This window comes from Plectrocnemia conspersa, unplaced genomic scaffold, assembly GCF_051122295.1.
Source record: "Plectrocnemia conspersa isolate PC_06_02 unplaced genomic scaffold, ASM5112229v1 ptg000006l, whole genome shotgun sequence".
NCBI lineage: Eukaryota > Metazoa > Arthropoda > Insecta > Trichoptera > Polycentropodidae > Plectrocnemia > Plectrocnemia conspersa.
In genome coordinates, this window is record NW_028277170.1 from 5,419,065 (window position 1) to 5,439,364 (window position 20,300).

The 20,300-nt window shown below is 30.3% G+C and overlaps 2 protein-coding genes and 1 pseudogene across 21 annotated transcripts in view; 2 read left to right on the forward strand and 1 right to left on the reverse strand.

Moving 5' to 3' along the window:
• LOC148234084 (coiled-coil domain-containing protein AGAP005037) overlaps positions 1-20,300 on the forward strand; it is a 278,647-nt gene that overhangs the window by 20,800 nt on the left and 237,547 nt on the right. The window lies entirely within an intron of this gene.
• Positions 6,197-10,089, forward strand: LOC148234085 (uncharacterized). Its single transcript, XM_088187324.1, has 2 exons — positions 6,197-8,227; positions 9,083-10,089. The coding sequence occupies exon 1, from the start codon at positions 6,619-6,621 to the stop codon at positions 7,171-7,173; it is 555 nt and encodes a 184-aa protein (XP_088043450.1). The 5' UTR covers positions 6,197-6,618; the 3' UTR covers positions 7,174-8,227; positions 9,083-10,089.
• Positions 7,960-11,689, reverse strand: LOC148234086 (uncharacterized; annotated as a pseudogene).

Consider the following 20,300-nt stretch of genomic DNA (forward strand, 5'->3'; position numbering starts at 1 on the left):
CTTGAGAAATTGGATGTTGCATTTTCGAAAGCAAGTTTTTTATTTGTCCAGACTTTCGAATTCTTCGGAAAGGGTTTGTGATGTGGTGATTTATTGCGTCATCCGTACCGTTTTGTCACAAAAAGGATTCTCTTAGCGACTCGTGTTGTGTGGTCAAAAGAAATCCCTCTTCTGCCATGATATTTGTCTCATTGTTAATGAATGAACGTTTTTGGTCTCGGTCATCAATAATGAGACAAATACCATTTTAAATCTGTACCTATTTGTGTGGTCGCCACATAACTATGTACAGAATCCAAAATAAAAATATGGATTGCAATAAAAACTTTATTAGAATTATTTTTAATTGACACTAAAGTATTTTATACAAGAAAATATTATTGTGTACTATTTTTTTAATATTGGGGTTAAAATTTGTTGTTATGCGCGTTTCATTCTAGAAAACGTCTGTTCGCAAATATAAGTACATACTACCAATGTTGATATAATCTTTCTTGCACTGTTTTTTTTATCTTAGGAAAATCGCTCTTCTCTAAAATATAATAAATTTAATTATTTAATATTGATTTAAGGCTAACTTTCGCCTAAAGATCAATCGTTTATAATTGTATTAAATGATTTTTTTAAATCATTTTATAAAATTTAGTTAATAAAGCAAATGCGACTGAATCGTTTTAATGTAAAAAAATATATTGAACTTTTTTACGCATTTGAATTTCAGGTACATTCATATTTAGCACCTTACTGGAAAAATAAGTGCCATATTGTTCTTGCAAGTCTGCACGTGTGCATTTTTCATATTTTGTGATACGCACGATAAACGTGCTGCGTGCTTGCCACGCTTTTTGCGTTTATGGGAAACTGCAACGGGAATATAAGCAAAATGTGCTACGGATGGTTTTGTTTTATGTTCGCCAGAAATTGAAACGAAGCGTAAAGTTTGTGTCGAAACAGGCAGCACGGATCTGGCCTTGTGTCTGGACTTACCGTGTCTCTTTTAACGTACGACGTTATTACCAAAAGCGAAAACAACGCAACATAAGCCAAAAGGTTCTATAGGATTAAGTGCAACAGTCATCGGCCAAATGGCAAATAATGTCAAAAACAAAAGATATTTGTAGGTAGAATAGTAAATAATAACATAATTAAAAATACATTACAATAATTTTTTTTAAAAATAAAAAAATCATTAAGAAACATTTAAACAAAACAATTATGAAATATAAAATATCAATAATAGTTCAATAAATCAACGCAACAATCTTTTTTCATTAATTTATTTTATAGTATAACTAATGTTTTTCTAGAAAGTAAATTTTCTGTAATTCTGTATATTGTATACAACTGGTACGTGAACATGCCGTCTGCGAACCATTTTTTTGGAGCTCGCCAATAGTCGCAAACTTAAGTGCTTTGTAAAGATTAAAATCCGATTAGAACGATTATCACCGTCGAATATCAAAAACTGTTTATTCTTGTGCGTCATTTTGTAGTCATTTGAAATTACCAAATCCGCTAATTTTGTTGGGTTAGGAAGCGCAAAACGTGTTGGGCAGAGTTCTTTTTATCAGTTTTTACTTTAGAATTATTTGGCATTTGCTCGATGACTGTTGAACTCAATCCTGTACTACATTGTAATCGCTTTATTATTTATTGTTTTATTTATTTATTTAGCTAATATAGCTTATTGTTTATTCACTAAACAAACACAATCAACACATACATAATATCAGGGCACTCCTTAAAATGGTGTGTAACTCTTTTCATGTGCATAGTCTGACCGAAATACACCCATACCTCGCTATACGGCCGCTCTTTATACGGCATTTCGCTATAACGGCCCTCTTCAATTAAGGCACGTTTTCGATTTACGGCCTAAAATGTTTCGCTATAACGGCAAAAAAACTATTTTTCGATGTAGATTTTTAAAAAAAATTAAAAATAGATTTAATTTGCATAATTTTAAAATGAAAGGTGAAGCAGCTAGCGCCGATGAGGCTGCATCTAAGGAATATCCCAACATTTTAAAGGGAATTATTGAAAGAGGTGGTTATAAACCTGAACAAGTGTTTAACGTAGACGAAACAGGGCTTTATTGGAAGCGAATGCCTGATCGCACATACATTTCAAAAACCGAAAAATCTGCGTCTGGTTATAAGGTGTCTAAAGAACGATTAACTTTGCTACTTGGTGCAAATGCCGCGAGTGATTTTAAGCTAAAACCACTTTTAATATATTGGTCCGAAAATCCAAGTCCTCTTAAAGGACTAAATAAAAATCAATTACCCGTCATATGGAGATCCAACAAGAAAGCTTGGATGAATAAAGCTACTTTTGAAGATTGGTTCAAAAATCACTTTTGCACAGAAGTGAAAAAATATTTGCGAGACAATAACTTAAGCAACAAGGCTTTGCTAATTTTGGTAAATCAACAGGGCATCCTACTAATTTATCCGAACTATCTGAAGATGTCATGATTTGAGTACCTTCCGAAAAATATAACAGCTCTGATCCAACCAATGGATCAGGGTGCAATAGCCATTTTAAGGCATATTACCTACGCCGAACTTTCCGACAACTTATAAGGGTAAACCGATGGTAAATCTTCAATTAAAACATTTTGGAAAAACTATAGCATCAAGGATGCTGTTGACAGCATCAGTGAATCATGGAAGGAATTAAAATTAACAACAATGAACCATGTTTGGAAAAAAATATGGCCAGAATGTGTAAAAAGTACTGATGCAGAAGTTAATTACCTTCCTGAAATTAGGCAAAACATTTTAGATCTAGCACATGATCTCGGCTTAGAATGTTTGAACGAACGTGATGTGCTTGATCTACTTGAAGCTGATAGGGAACCCCTTTCATATGAGGATTTCATTCAGTTGCAAGCAGAACCGACATTTGATGAAGAGACAGAGCCTGCTGTATCAAAACAGCTAACATCAAAAAAATTGTCAAAAGCTTTTTTCTATTTCTAACAAGGAATAAAAAATCTTCCTTGAAAACGATCCTGACGTCGAACGTAGAGCTAAAGTTTCTCGAGGAATTAACTCAGCCATTAGCTGTTATAAATCACTGAAGAACGAAATAGACAAAAAGGCAAGACAAACAACGTTGGACAATTTTTTAAGCCAGGCCCATCCTTACCAGCGAAAAATGAGGACGACAGTGATCTGCAGGTTACCATTTCTTCATCGTCTTCAGATTAAAGCCATTTAAAAAAAAATATGTATGTATACATACACATATTTTATGTAACATGAAGTTGTTTCATTTTTGTTTATGGATTATTGTTGGTTTTTGGATTCTGTAATTATTTAATGTACAAATGTATGTACTTGTTATGTATGTACTTTTGATTTAAATGAAATAAAAAGATAAAATGCATTTTAAATGATAAACCATGTTACATATTTAACAAATTTGGAACCGATCCCATTGGATTTGTATGAAATTGTATTAGAATAATTGGAACTTATCTAGGCCGTAAAGCGAGGTATGGGTGTATACTGAAAACTTTTTCGCGAACGGTGAACATTTTTTTTACAGATTTATTTTTATTTTTCACTTGTGAAAAATATTCATTCGAATAAATCAAAAGAGTCAATAGCCGGATGAAAACCTTTCCCGGGCCGGATCCGGCCCATGAGCTGTAGTTTGGTGATCCCTAATGTAGATTACATCGGGTTAACTTCCGAGGGTAGTGGAGTGGATAACGCCGAAGTCGCACTCGCTAGTACTTTAACAATTAACCACTAGCCGCTGGCCATAAAACGTCACTCTTACCGCACTGTCTAACAATCACATAATAATGCATATATGAAAAATACATAAAGGAAAACTTTTCAGGCCACTCTGTATAACCGATGTGCCGTTAACATAAAGCTGCTTCTGTTGAATGACATCGCTCTATAGCCGATTGACTTCGATGAAAGTTCAACTCTTCGATCTTTGTATATAAAATATACAAAGTTCGTTAAAAATAATTGTGGCCAGTGGCCTAGGACTTGTGGGCGAGCTGTGTAGCAGCTGGGACTCTCTGGTCGTAGGTCTCCTCAGTAATTTTAATGCAAAGAACCTCCCCCATGGGTTTGTTTGCCAAACTTATCTTTTAGCGTCGTGGTCGCGCTTGCGCACCGCTCACTGCGATGCAACCGAGCAGGGGCGATCGATCACGTGGGTAGACCACCCTTGGATGGTGTATGTTGGGGTTGGAGGCGATTCTCCTTCTGCGCCACTTCAGCGACTTGCTTTTTAACCCTCCGCAAGGCCTTTGTCTTTACGAAAGTGTTTACTGGCGCACTAGGTTCGGCGGTGGCGAAAAGATCCGCGTTTCAAAACCAGACTTTGGTACGAGATTTAATGACGAGCTTCGAAGCTCGGGAAAGCGCGAATATATAAATTTAAAAAAAACTTTATACTTGTGCTTAATAACTTTTTCTCCGCTGCGGCACATTGCACATTATATATCATTATTCCTAAAACTACACGATTTAGTAAAAACATACTTTTATAACGTATTTCCATTTAATAAAATATTTTTTTAAAATACCATAAAATTTTAAAACACCGCTCTATTTTACTTTATTGCGAATTAAAAATGAGAATATCAATTTTTTTCCATAATATTTTTATTCTGGTTTCATGTTCAATTCCAGACACCTTGTTGAATAAGTTCCAAGAATATCCATGTCCATTTTTCGATCCATTTTTGTATATAGAAGAGCATATTTTGGACCTCGAATCATGCGTCTGAGGTACTCCATCTTTTCCGTTTGATGGTTAATATAGGATCATTATCGTGTCCTATCATAAAAAGAACTCTAATTTACATTTTAAACGCTTCCAGTCTATTGATTGTATTATTTTTAAAACCCGGATATCACATCCGTACAATAGCACTTTATGAATTTAATTTTGTCTAAAGATGTAAGTGCTTGTTCGTGAAACTAGCTTTAAATTTTAAGTACTAGCCTTTAGTCTATTTCAAAGCAGACCTTAACCTCTGTCGGGGTCCATTTCGTCGCTTATCCAACTACCCTGGTATTTGAAATGTTTCACCTTATCAATTCTATCTCCGTCTAATGTTAAGCTTACCGGGTGTACCGAGAGCTTATGTATTTTATCGTTGTTTATTTGTCGACTCTTTTTCATACATTCTTTATTTACAATATCCAGATATATTTGAATGTCGTTAACATATATGGTTAATTGTCTCTTCACCGATTTTATTCCTTTTTGTCCTCGGAGTGCTTCTTTGAATATGGTTTGATAGTACAAAACTTGTAAAGCATCAAATTTTCTACAAGTTTGGTTATTATATTTGTTTTTTATCATTAACAGTTTTTGAGATATAGCGCAAAGAGTGGGAGGCGTACATCCGTTTATAGAATCCAGCGAGTATTTCTACCTGCTTAACTTGGTATAAGCTTTGAAAAAGTAAACAATCATGAAAAAAGTGGTCTCGGCAAGTCGATTGAACCATAATTTTATTACTTTCTTCATTGTATTATTAGGAATTAAGAATGAAATATTGCTCGACAAGAAAATTGTGCTAAAAAATTGAAAGAGTTGAGAGATGTCCTTACGGAGTATGTACCAGATGATAAGATCATTTCCAAATTAAGAGAAAAATATTTAACTGATATTATAATTACATCGAATATTGGATCATTCCCTATTTTTTCTTTTCGCGATGCTCAAGCTTAAATTTAACCATAGCTTGGTATGAAAATAAAAAAAGGCACTTCGGAAGAAGAACACTTGCGCGTAGTGGAAGCTGCTGCGGCGATTATTAGAGAAGATATTCGATCTTCTGTTGTTAAGACCAAGTCCTATCCGCCCCCGAATAAAATATTCATGAAGAAATTCCGAAAACTTTATTATATTTTCTGCAAGAAGTTATTATAAAGAACAGAAAAGGAAAGACGAGGCATTTTAAAACGAAATACACAGCTATAAGACTTCCATACGAAAACGGTCCTTTTCTTCGCAGTTATTAATAGGCTTATCTGTATTTATTCATAGAAGAAATACAGATAGGCCAAACATCCAAAAAGACTTTTGGATGTTTTGTCAAGTTTAGGTTTTTTCTCTTCATATAATGATACTGTAAAATGTTATATTTCAGCTGTTTATCACCCACAGCCTCGTAATCAACCATCAGAGTCAAGTGCCTTATTACAGTATGCAGCGGATAATGCAGAAAAATATTTATACTCTTGATGGCTATAATACTGTTCATATAATGGGAATGATAAAAATAATAACTCCAAAATCTGAAGTTATATCTGATGACCGCATAAAGAAATTTACAACAAAACCAAGTGCAAAGGAGTTAGCAGCACTATCACATATACCCCTTCTAGTGTATGAAAATCATGTCGTACCCGGATTGAGCAAGAGGTTCAAGTTCAAAATTTTAATGATGTAGAAGAACTAACTGAACAAATATTTAATGTAGTTGATTTGTTGTGGAGGTACGGAAAGTGGAAAAATATCTCACCGTTGCCAGGGTGGAATGGATTTATTGAACAACTTACAAAAAACAATGAGAACTTTGTAACTTCTCGGATTCTGTTTCTTACTTTCATTCATCATCCTGCGAGTAATATGGACACAATTTACACCACATTACAGTGTACTATAAACACTGCCAAGAAACATGAACAAAGAACATGCTTAATAACTTTTGATCAGCCGTTGTACATAAAAGCACGTGAAATCGTAGCAGCTTCAGATGCTAACTCAGACTTGTCCAGATTAGTTGTGAAACTAGGAGGCTTTCATATGCTTATGTCTTTTATTGGATGCATAGGGTATATAATGAATGGAAGCAGAATCAAGGAAGCTCTCAATACAATTTATGCTTCAAATTCTGTCGACAAAATGTTGGATGGTCACGCTTTTGCAAGAAGTATCAGAGGCCATATGCTATTACTTTTTGCATTATCGATGATGATTTTTGAAGATATGGAGATTGAAAGTTATAATGCTTTAGATGGGTTCATTCAGCAGATAACACTTTGCGATGTTTCCTATGAAACTGTGGAAGAATGTGCAGGTAACTCTGGCTCCGTAGTTTACATAGCGTTATCCTACAAACGGATGCGCGCTTCCCACTCCCCGCGCTATATCTCGAAAACCATCAACCATACGAAGAAATAAATTGTTGCAAACTTGTAGAAAATTTTATTTTCTATAAGTTTAGTGAAACATTTAATGACATGCGACGCAAAGGAGGCGAGATATTTGCAAAAAAACGATTTTTATGACCTTTGACCTTTAATATATTGATTAGCAGACACGATATCATATGAGACTTTTCACCCTATCTTTAGAACGCAAAAACAAAGGTCTGTGCAAAATTTCAGCTTGTTATCTTTCATTCCGAGGTTAAGCCCTTATTTGATTGGACTAATGTGTTAAGTCAGTCTCCTGTGAAACACTCCTTTATAATTATTGGTATTTTTGAGTTTCCGTCGTGTTTAGTAGATTTCATGTATTCAATAATATTAGATTATCCTTTTTCAATGAATAAAAATAATCTGAATATATTTATTTTATTGTACAAAATTTTTTTTTCTCTAAAGAAACCTTTCGGTGATTTTTTTATTTCTATGAGCATAAAATGTAAGAGGTTGTGATTCGAAATATGCCGATAGCTTTTCACATTGTCTGAATTTTTACTTTTTTCTCTTATATGAAGTGCTGCATTGATCGAAATAAATGGTCTGAAAAATAATGTAGATAAAATAAAACCTTCCATGCGTATTGTCCAAACAAGTAAAAGCCTTTTTTTACTTCTTTGTGTAATCGTTCTAGCTGATTACAATACAGTACCTGGCCATATTATTAGATTGTTACCCTTAATTTGTCTATATCTTATAATTTTTAAGACAGAAAGTTGTTTGTTGCTAATAGCATTAGTGGTAAGAAATATTAAAATTTATTTTAAAACTTAAAAAACGGTCCCCAAGCTATTGGGGGGCTATATTTATAATATTTTGTATGTCCTCCTTTTGCATAAATAAGTGACTAAATTCACCCAGGCATACTTTCTATACATTTTTTAATTGTTTCTCAAAGGTTTGACTTATAATTCCATTAATAAATCATCTTTAGAGGTTATTGCAATTTTAGCAATCTTTCTCTTCAAAAGCTCTTAAACATTCTCAATGGGGTTCATATAAGGCGAGTTTCCACCTTGCTGTTTTTATCCGTAATAGTTAGGGCATCCAAATACCCGGTCAAATTTTTTACCCGGTTCTACGGGTATTTCCCGGTAAATAACCGGGTACCCGGTTCGGTTCCGGGTAATTTTTGAAAGCCGTTAAGAGTCTAATTTTTATTATATTTGAATCTTTGATTACATATGACATGATATATTTAATTTTACTTTAATAATTAATATCATTTTAAAAAAAAATAAGGTATTGAAATAAAATCAATATATTATGTAATTATTAATCAAAATATTTTTACATTCCATCGTTAGGTACATATATACATATACTTACATACTACATACATGTGTAACAGTACAAAACCGAAATATTTATTTTAACACATATTTGGCAATAATAATACAAATTGCACGTGAAAAATACCGAGGAAATAAATTTTATTAAAATTATAAAAGAAATTAGATGATTGTATTTATTATATGTATTATATGTAGGTAGAGAAACAAAGCTTATTTTAGTGATGTTCTTTTTGTAAAAAGTTGTATTTTAAAAACACTAACGAATCTAATGTGTTATATTTTCACCCTACAACGCATTAAAATTTATTTTTATTTACAACTGCATCCTTTCAAAATATTCTTTATCTATGCATTCACTTATCTCGAAATCTATAGGCCGCTAAGTGCTGTCCCTTTTTTTGTCGTTCAAAGACGTTAGTCGTTTGAGAACGCCGATTCGGCTCTTCCATTTAATTTAAAGTAATGGAAAAAATATTTAAATTAAATTAACCGGATACCCGTAAAAAATTACCCGGTTTTCGGTTCCATGAAAAACAGGGGGGGGGGTAACCGGGTACCCGGTTCCGGTTCTACCCGGTTAGAATGCCCTAGTAATACTCTTAGCTTTATGACAAGGAGCACCATCGTGCATGAATATCGGTTCCACGCCTCCAGGAAACCATTCTTCGAGTTGTCTTAGTTGTCTCCAATACATTTTTGTATTAGTCTTAACGCATCGTCTTCTCGACTATGTAACCACGGTCTGTTCCTTTACTAGAAATTACAAACCAAATCATAATTGAATGTGGGTGCTTAATACAGAACACATTACATTCTGGAATGTGTTTTGCGCCAAGCTTTAGTTACGCAATTTGCTTTTTCCATCAAAACTTGAAACACGGACTCATCTGAGAAGCACACCTTCAAATGAAAAAATTTGCTTTAAAGAGGAATTATGTTATTTCTAAGATACTTAGTTGGCATCAAAATAGCACTATTACCCTTTTCCAATCATTAACAGTGAAATAATGTATTTATAAGCCCATGCAAGACGCTTCTTAATCATTGTCGGAGTAAATTTGATTTTCGGGCTGGCTTACTCGAGACCAACCCCTACCAATCAACGCCTCACAGTTCGCTGGGAAACTGTTATCTTTACATTGGTTATGTTTTTAGTCAATAAACGAACTGGTAATTTTTGATTTATAACACAAATATCGCGAATCTTACTGTCAGTCCTAAAGGTTGTATAAGGTTGTAAAGTGACCCCAGTGTCTATTTTATTCTTGATATTTTTCACAAAACTTCTCGAGACAGCAACTGTCTTTGCAATCTCATATTGAAATAAAAGAAGAAATATCAGTCCTGATATTTGTTCAAATTTATTCGGTGACATGCTAGAGTGTTTCCCCATCTTTATTAAAAAATAAATATATTTATCCAATTATAAATCAGCTATTAATGCACACTTATATACGTACATAATACGAAAACATGCAAACTTACCGTTATATTTAAGCAATTGTTGATTAAAACCACGTTTCAAATACTAACCATTAGCTCTAGTTTTTGGGTTATATTCGAACACAATTGCTCACGCCAGAAAAACGAAAAAAAAACACATAAGTGGGACTGCAAGTATGCAAATCATTCCCCAGTAATGCTAGTAATAATAAATAATAAAATCATAGATGATAAAGATCGAGTTCAAACATAATTGAGCGGCCTTTACATAAAAAAAGGTCAGTTGTTGTAGAAGCTTGATATTTGGCTAGGTTTAAGAGCTTCGTAATGCACAATACTTTTGCAATTCCACCATACACACACAAGATAACTTTTTTATTTTGGTATAAGCAAGTACGGGCTGACTATTTTTCTTCGTTCAATTTTTTGTAACCCATACAGGTATAAGTGATATAGTTTTAAGATGGTTTAATAATTACTTATATAAAAGAAAACAAAAAGTTAAAATAAATAATGTATATTCTGAAGAGAAATTAGTGTCTTATGGAGTACCACAAGGGTCTAAATTGGGACCATTGTTATTTGTTTTGTATATTAATGATATAGTTAATAGCGTGAAAAAATGTAAAATTCATCTATTTGCGGATGACACATTAATGTATTGCATAGGTGATAACATTAAAGAAATTGTAAATAATTTAAATAATGAATTAAGTATATTAGAAATATGGTTAAAGAATAATGTACTTAAATTAAATGAGAATAAAACTAAATGTATGTTTATTAATTATAAAAATGTGTTAGATAATAGTACCAAAATAGTAATAAATAACTCTAGTATAGAAATAGTGGATAATATAAAATATTTAGGAGTAATTGTTGATACAAAATTAAATTTTAAAGAACATTGTAATTACATATTAAAAAAAATTAGTAGAAAAATAGGTTTATTATCTAGATTAAGAAATATATTAAGTATAAATACAAAAAAAAAAAATTTACAATAGTATAATATTGCCCCATTTTAAATATTGTGCAACACTATTAAATATGTTAAATAAATTAGACAAACAAATGTTGCAAAAATTACAAAATAGGGCAATGAGAGTAATCTTAAATAAAAATAGATGAACTAATTGTAAAAGTATGATTGATAGATTAGAATGGTTGAATGTTCAAGAAATATTGAGTATGAATGTTTTAGTATTTATATATAAGTTAGAAAATAATATGTTACCAGAATATTTTAATAAGTATTTAATAAGAAATAAAGATGTACATAAATATAATACTAGAAATAGAGAAAATTTAAAGATAATTAAGTATAAGAAAACGAGTACGGCTAGGGGAATTATGTACGGAGGTTTTGATTTATATAATAGTCTTCCAAGAGAAATCCGAAACAGCAAAAATATAACGGGTTTCATAAATGGAATAAAAAAACACCTTCGTACATATAGAAATAAATTATAATATTAAGTCTTTATTATTGTATATTTTTATTTTTTCTTTCTGCTATGTATTTTTTATATATTTTTTATATATGTGTACTAAATTTTTAAGATGTAAAGATTAGCTATTAAGCTAAATAAATTAATAAAATAAATAAATAAATACTTGTATCCAAGCCTTTACAATCTACTTATTTATTTGTCTATGCACTGTTGAATCGGACTGGTTTTGCTTATCTAGCAGCTGTTGGATAGCTTGAGTAGGATTTGCTTCTATTTTTGCAGACAGGACAACATTGTCCATCTTTGCTTATCTCCTACATACAGGACTTGATATTGTAATTTTACGTTTGATTTTTTTACAAACTATCCTTGACATCATCTAATGAATCATAAATGTTTTACTATACAAATGTTTTTATTGGCCGTAGTTGCCGATTTTTTTTTAAAGAAATTCATATATCATACAATTTTGTATAAATTGTTCACTTGATAAAAATTCTGCCAACGTTAATTTTGGGCTCCATTTTTTTAAATATCGGAATGTAAAGTCTAGATGTGAACCAGTACAAATATGACATAATAGTTACTTGAAAAAACGATATTTATTTTGTGATTATCTAATATATAATTCTGACTGATCATAACCAATTAGGTTTTCCTAGATATGTCTAATAGCTCAAATAAATATCGTGTTAAAAATTAAAATAATATCTAGCTAGATCGTACATAGTGATATATTATATATTGATTGTAAGCTGTACTAGTATTTTATACGTAATAATAAATATGTCACTCTCTTACAGGTTTTAATTTAAGTCTAGTGTCTTACAACTTAGTAGTTGTTGATTGTGTTTACACTGTTACACCTGTGACGTTAAAATATTTTTTTTTTATAGATTATTTTTCCCTTTGTAAAAACATTATTTATTTCCGAAAAATATTAGAAGTCACATATAATAACGGCCCTGCAGTTCCCCGTTATGCTTTTTGCCATAAGCCTAAGCTTAATTGGACTGTAAGTTAATCCAGCTTTGCGTAGTGATGCACTCTTTCGGTGCGGACGAAACATCCGATAAATTATAAATTGCTTTTTTGATAAAATTGAGCTGCATCGACCACGTTTACGCGATGTCTGTGTGTGTTAAGTTTAGAATCTTTAGTTAATTCAAGGGGAATCAACAGAAACTACTAGGCTGGGCCTAATCTAACGATTGCAGTTGAAAGGTTGCATGATTGTCTTTTTCCGGATTTCAATAGTGTCGTTCTAAAGATATAAATTCATACTTAATATGCATATAAAATAATCTAAAGGTGTTTAATCACACGATTTTGTATGTATTTATTTTTATTAAAAATCAGACCCAATTCTCTAAGACACTCTAAAACTTGTATCCGAAAAAAACATTGTCGGGTTGTTGACACCTCCCTTAAGCAACATTAAAAAATGATTCATTGAATAGACGCTACGGTGAGAATGCAATGAATTGTATCCCAACACTTATAGATAAAAGGAACTAGGGTACTAAATTAGAAAAGAGCTAAGAGCCTTTTTTATCTCAAAAAAAATTTTTGTTCCACTTGGGACACACAAGAGTTTAGCCACTCAAGCAAAGTTACGCAAAATACCTACCAACGGTTTCCACTTCCCACCAAACTTGGTCCAGTTGCGAAGTCTGAAATATAATAATTCAACCCGCCTACTGCACATATTCATACATACTATATATTTATATATATATATATATATATATATATATATATATATATATATATATATATATATATATATATATATATATATACAGTAGAAACGTTAAATTGGGGACGTGCTATTTGGGTGCGTGTAGTTAGGGGACTAGAAAATACGCATACATTTTTTTGCAATACGTACGTACGAATCAGATATGCTCCCTTTGACTAATAGAATAGCATGTGTTATTGAGGGGGGGAGGAGGGTTTACTGTACTCGTATACTATTGCCAAATTGTTGCGAATTCAAAAATAATTAATAATATCAATTTTTTTACATTCGTAATTTTATATTTTATATAAGTGTTAATTGAACCAAACAGGAAATTTGCGCTTCATACCGCAAGTCCATTAAATTTTATATTTTTCTGGCATTTAACTCGAACGGGTTTGCACTTATGCACTTGCATATATAAAAAAATCAATTAATTTTGATGACTTTATTTATGGCTAATTTATTTTACCATCTTGCACAATTTTATTGAGTATCTAAAGTAGTCCAACGATTCACAAGTTCATTATGCGACTAATTGAAACACGATAAATATATACGTTGAATTTATAGCGTTTACACATAATTGTGGTCTTTTCGTTAGTTTCATTGAACTTTTAAAACAAATGTAAGGTTCAGAAGTAATGTTGTTCTAAAGTAAATAAAAAATATTTTAATCACAACAGTAATAGGCAAAGGCTTATATTTTTTAATAAATGTCTGCTTTTATATAGTATACAAAATGTTATATAATTTTAGTTTATTGTTATTTATCATATTGGTTTTCGTAAGCATGCATTCTCAAAAACTATCTCTTCTTTATTATTGTTATTTGCTCACGGTGATTTTACAGTGTGTGTAACCGTAATTTAAACATTTTATAACCGTAATATCTAAAATAAAATCCTTACAGAAAAAAATCAAAACCAAACTGAAAAATTCACGCTAAATTAGATCGAAAGATTAAAAAAAAAACAATAAAAAAATACTGCTTTTTAGAAATACTTATGATCTCCATATGTTAAGATAAACAGGGGCTATAATAACTATACATTGGGCTATATAACCGGCAGTATATAAAATAAGTCAGTTCAAATCCTCGTCTATGCTGACGACATTGACACGGTTAAAAGATCGAAACAGAATAATAAAAATCTTCAATAAATAAATAATCGCAATATTATATAAAAACAATCATTTAATAGAAACCGTTTCTTAATTAAATTGTAGTATGGTGGAATCAATCACCGGTAGAGGTTTTATTATGATTCAGAAACTGAACTTCGTAAAAATCATAAAATCTCAGCATTAATTCATTCCGACAATAGTTAAAATTTTTGATTAGATAATAAAAATTAATTACTTAATAGTGCATTTTCCAATTATTTTTTTTTATAATTAAATACTTATCACACGTTAGTATTAATATTAAATTAAATTCATTACAAAATAGAATACATTTCCACCGATTAATTCCGTCAATAGTAACAAGTTTTATTTAGTATTAATATATAAAAAAAAGTTATTATTAAATTCAATTCATTATAAAATATGATAAACTTTACTGTATAGTAACATCGATAAGTTGATAACTAACATATGAAAGCCAGGGAGGAGAATTAACGATATTAATTATAATTTCGATCGATCGTCTCAGGTTAGATTTAACTAACTTATTCACAATATCACGAATGAAAATCGTGATAAAGAATTAAAATTGAGCTAATAAAATGAAATATGTAGCTAAAAGAGTATTACATATTTATAATCAAAAATAAATTTAAGGCGTAGAATAAAATATTAATTACACAATAAAACCCTTTAGAAAGTCAAACATTAATAATAATTTACAATCCTCATTCACAATCTTATGGATATTTAATATTTTAAAAATATATTTTAAAGGAAAATTGTAGCAATAAAGACAATAATTTGATAGTATATGATACGGGTACTAAAAGTGATTACGTTGGTTATGAATCTGACTGAAACACACTTTAAAATAATAATATTATCTCCTTTATAACCTAATTATTTTTATAGAAGTATATTTTAGTCAGTAAATAAAGAATGAAAGTTATCTCACTTTGAGCAAAATGCTTGAAACTGACTCAAATGGGTGAATATGAAATATTTTATTTACTTCATTACGAAAAATGGAATGCTTTTGTAATATTTGTATTTAAATTAATTAGTGGTTTATGAACCGCAAACATTGTATAGCTACATCAGTCTATATAATCTTAGAATACGCTTGTAAATGTCAAACATTTAACAACCTTCAACCACCGTAAGTACAATATATTATATGAATGGTTTCAGGCGCTCGTTTCTCCTGAGAATCGTTTGAGTAATTTTTACTGGTTACTGTAGAACGTACTACGTACTTATGTACATTTTTCTTACATACCCTTAAATTATGCATTATCGCGTGAAACGCCTCGTATTGTATATGGAAATAAAAATATTTTAAGAACAACGAACCTAATTCATGTAGCATTTTCTTTTTATTGATCTGCTTCGGTTCATTCCTTAAAAGTATTTTTCAATTACCGTTTTTAAATGTTTAATGATTTTCATTTCACTATTTATTTAATTTAATTATAATGTGCTTTAAGCTTGATATAAGTAATAAGCTTTTGGTTAATCAGCTTAGCGGTCATTTAAAAATACTCGACACAAAATCAAACCAGTGAAATTATATTAAAACAATTTGATTTGACTATAATAAAAGCATGGAAAATAAAAAAATAAAAACGTTTATTAAAATTTTAACGCTAACACCTCAATATTTAGTTCATAGTTTTCACCTCTATGCACACTTACGAATTTAATTTTATCAAACAAATCTGATAAATTTATTTTATAAAACTATTCAATTCGTTAATTTATTTTATAAATATACCATTGTATAATATACAATACATGTTTATAACTTTTACATATAATACAATATAATATACAGAGAAGAAAAAGCAATGTATTAGGTGCTAACTTAAGGAAATTTGGCTAACGAGGAACCATTGTTATATTCTTTAGCGTGAAAAGAAGTACGCGCTTTGGCAATTTGCGCTTAAATTTAAATTTTAAGTAATTTTTATCGTTGTCTCCAATACGCGAAATTAGTGGGTCATTGTGTCATCAAAATATTTTTTTAGTATTTTCTGGTATAGAAGCTATTAAGATTAGTTTTTTAAGAATAATATAAAACTATGTTCATACATATATTATTTTTATAGTTTTATTTTGGATGATTTGTAGTTTAGATTGTATTACTCGTGTTACTCCACACCTAGCAAACATATGCTAATTTGGATTTGATCAATTTTTTGTATATTAAGATTTTATTATTCGTGATAAGCGTGCTCTTTCTATTACAAATCGATCTGAGGGCCGCAATGGCAGCAAACGCTTTGAAGCGGAGTTCTAAAATGTTTTTATTAAATTTAAGCGTTCAGGTGTAGGTCGTATAATTTGGTTAGATGGTAGCAAAGTTTCGTAAATATAATTGACGCTGTTTGATTACGGTTAATTTTAAATTACCACCTCTTAAACTATTTAATAAATTTTTCAAAATATTTTAAATTATTTTAAAACTGAAAGCATTTATTAAAATAGCTGTATCATATATTTACATATGTATATATATGAGTATATTTTAATTTTGGGAAATCGTTTGTATACAAAATAAAGAGAAATCCCCAGTGAAATTTTACGCGGTATCGAGTGTTCATTATTTAGTGAACAACAGCATAACTTTTATTTTACAAATATGAGCTATGTTGCGTATTAATAGTGGCAGATATCTGGAGGTCTTATATTTGTATAGTTTTTAAATCAAACTGTTATGTTATACCGCGTAGAAAGATTTTTTATGTCTAACATTTGAAGGCGAATGATTTTCAAAATGTTCAGTAATCATTTGATTGCCCAGATATTGTATAGCGTATAAAGATTTTTTTTTTTAATATTGTACAAACTGACTGTAACGAGTGTAAACAGAGGGGGCGATAGCTAATCTGAATTGTGGGGTCCTTATCAAGGTCTTATATCAGATATATTTTTAACGGTTTTCCAAATGGTCGGGAATACCCAAAAGATAAACAAGCGTTAAAAACGTTTGTTAAGTAATTAATGAAAATTTCTTGAAAGATGGTTAATCAATGTTTTATTTTATCTGTCAATTTTCAAGTTTTTAATAGCTGAGCTAATTTTGCGAATTCAGCTATACCGCGGATGCTTAAATTTTTATCTCAATCTAGTTTTTGTTTTTAGTTTTAGATTTTTTCAGTAAGTGTGTACGATATAGAAAAAGCGTTACTTAACATCTGACTTATCCCTGATCTATGTTAGTTTTTAACCGTTAAATTTATGTGTTTATTTTTAAACGATTTAGCTATTATCTGGAGATTTTTGTTAATTTGTTAAACCATGTTTCGTTTTACATGATCTGAATTTTATTGCAAATATATCATTAGTAAGCTAGTTTTTAAATTTTAAATTGTGGAGGTTAATTTTTTTGGCACTGAAATCCCATTTTATTTTTAATTTTAATCAAATTAAGTATTGTATATTTTTATGCGTGAATACTAATAATGTTTTAGCTTGTTCGTTTAGTTGATTAATAATAAACATCATCGTCGGTCGTTTTAGTATCCGTTGGGGTGTAATTCTGAAATTTCGGCATCGAGATCGCGACGGGTCAATTCACATCCTCATGAACTTATTATCCAATTTATGTGTTTAATTTACATTGCCACGGTTTGTAGGTTAATTGTGTTAGTGTTGTCGGTCCCAAAGTTGAGGATGTAATTGCATATAAATAATTAAAAAAAATTGAATTATTAAATTCGATTCAATTTAAAACCAAATAGTCAATGTACATTTTTTTAAATATTTTGTAACTGATTTTAATATGCAAAATATATTTAAACATGTAAATCATTGAACATTTAGTATATAATCTATAATTTCAATTATTTTAACAGGGTGTCCACAAGCTTTTTAAATGAATTTAGTGTTCATTGTTCGCTAATATATTCTATAATCTTTAGCTATATATATTATTACTAGCTATTATTTGCCAATCATATATTGAATAGTTTTCGTATTCAATATGTATTGTATGATATTTTGTATGTATATTGAATATATCCTGATATAATATGCAATCTTATCTGACTTGAAAAGATTTCTAACATACTCGTTTACTATTCTATTTGTGTACATATTAATATAAAAGACTGCATATAGTACACAAAAGATTTTTCTATTGAAATGGTCCGTATACTTTTGATAAAAATATTCCTTATATATTATGGATGAATCATTTTTAAACTTATTCTAACAATATGTTATGGTAAATAAATTTAAGATTACCCATTATATAATATATCTTTAAAATGTTTGTATATCGTTTGTTAAAATTACATAATAGGTCTTTTTATATCTAGAAATTTTTATTTTAATTTGTTCTGTTCAATTTGATATAATAAGTTGTATGGCTTTTTCCGTCTAGTGCTTTACTAAGAAACATAATTGCACTGGAGAATTTATTTCAAATTTATTTTAGTCTCTCAGCTGTAGACTCGCCAAAGTATATTAATTTTTTTACTGAAAATATGTATGAAAAACAAACTGTGAACTAGCTGTTAAAGAATAAAAACATCCTAAAAATAATATTTTATTTATAGGCTCTCCTGTACGCGTGTTTCTACAAACATTATGACCCTCGTACATAACTATGTATTAATGTGTGGGGTTCGTATATACCCATAAATGTGTGCATCTGCTGCTCGGTTTGGCGTGTGTCATATTTGTATTTACTGATTGGATTAGGGAGGAGCGCTGATTTGCATAAATACGTTTCGTGTACCATACAAAATTAATGTAGTGACATATCAAAGATAAATTGTATATGTAACGAATTTCAGATTAAGTGTAATTAATCTGCAAAATATTCATATTTACTTTAATCCGGTACAGGATGCTTACAATAAAAAAAACCCAGTTAAACCACATGTTACATTAAATTATTTACATTTCCACTACAATTTATGTTTGTTTGTCTACATATGTAAACAGTACCCAAATGAACTGAATTTTTATTTGTCAATTTTTACTCGAGGTTCCTTAGTGGAAAATAATGCCATTTCTATTCACTATACGTAGCTGTGTTTTAATATAAATTAGTACCTTTAATATTGCATCATACACAATATACCAATATTTACAGTCGTTAACATTTTTTAAGATGTTCTCAACTCTTCAATTTGAGAAAATAGCGAGTAATAAAGAGACCCAGAACGATGTTTTAAGTATGCCAAAGGAAAAGTCACTTAGATTTAAATTCCGGCTAAATAGATGTAAAAGTGAGCCTCGTAGCTGCTAAATAATGGCTACAGTGAGTTTTTGTTAAATAACTTAAAGCTCTCCAGTTAGTTTTATCTATCTTACTTAATTCTTGGCAAAACATAAATTTGTAGTCTTGGCAATTACTGAATAGATGCTCTTACTGCTCCCACATTTTCTGACGTTCTAAAAATCCTCGATCTGCCAGTGTGAATTTGTTTTGAAAGTGTGTTGTTGTTCCCATAATACGCTTGAACAACAATGTACCGTTGCTCACCGGTCCAAATCATAATCGATATTTAAAATGACATTGCCTATAAACTATAGATTTAAGTCTACACCATTACAGTCCATACAGCGCCTCCTTAAAATGAGAGAGATCTTTATTTTATTTATTTTTATTTAAAATCTGACCATCATGACTTGACCGGTTTTCCTAATGCGTCATGATGGGTATCATATAAATAATAATTATACGATTAGAAATTGTGTTACCTGAGGCGAAAGGGGAATTTGCGTCCCTATGTATTTTTTTTTTCAATAAGTATAATATTCAGCAAAAATAAGGTAGTACTCAAATTTGGAATTAAAATGGATCTAATGATTATTATAGTAAATAAAAAATGTAATAAATATTATTTCTTGAATCTCCAAATGAATCTCCAAAATCTTCCGGGATCACTGATCACATTCTCTAAAGTAATCTTGGTGGCATGAACTCATTTCCTCAGCTTGTCCCCGCAAACTCGAAACTCTCTAAAATGATCAGGCTTTTTGACGCTTTCCAAAATTTGTAAAAGACATCTTTTCTTTTGAGTAT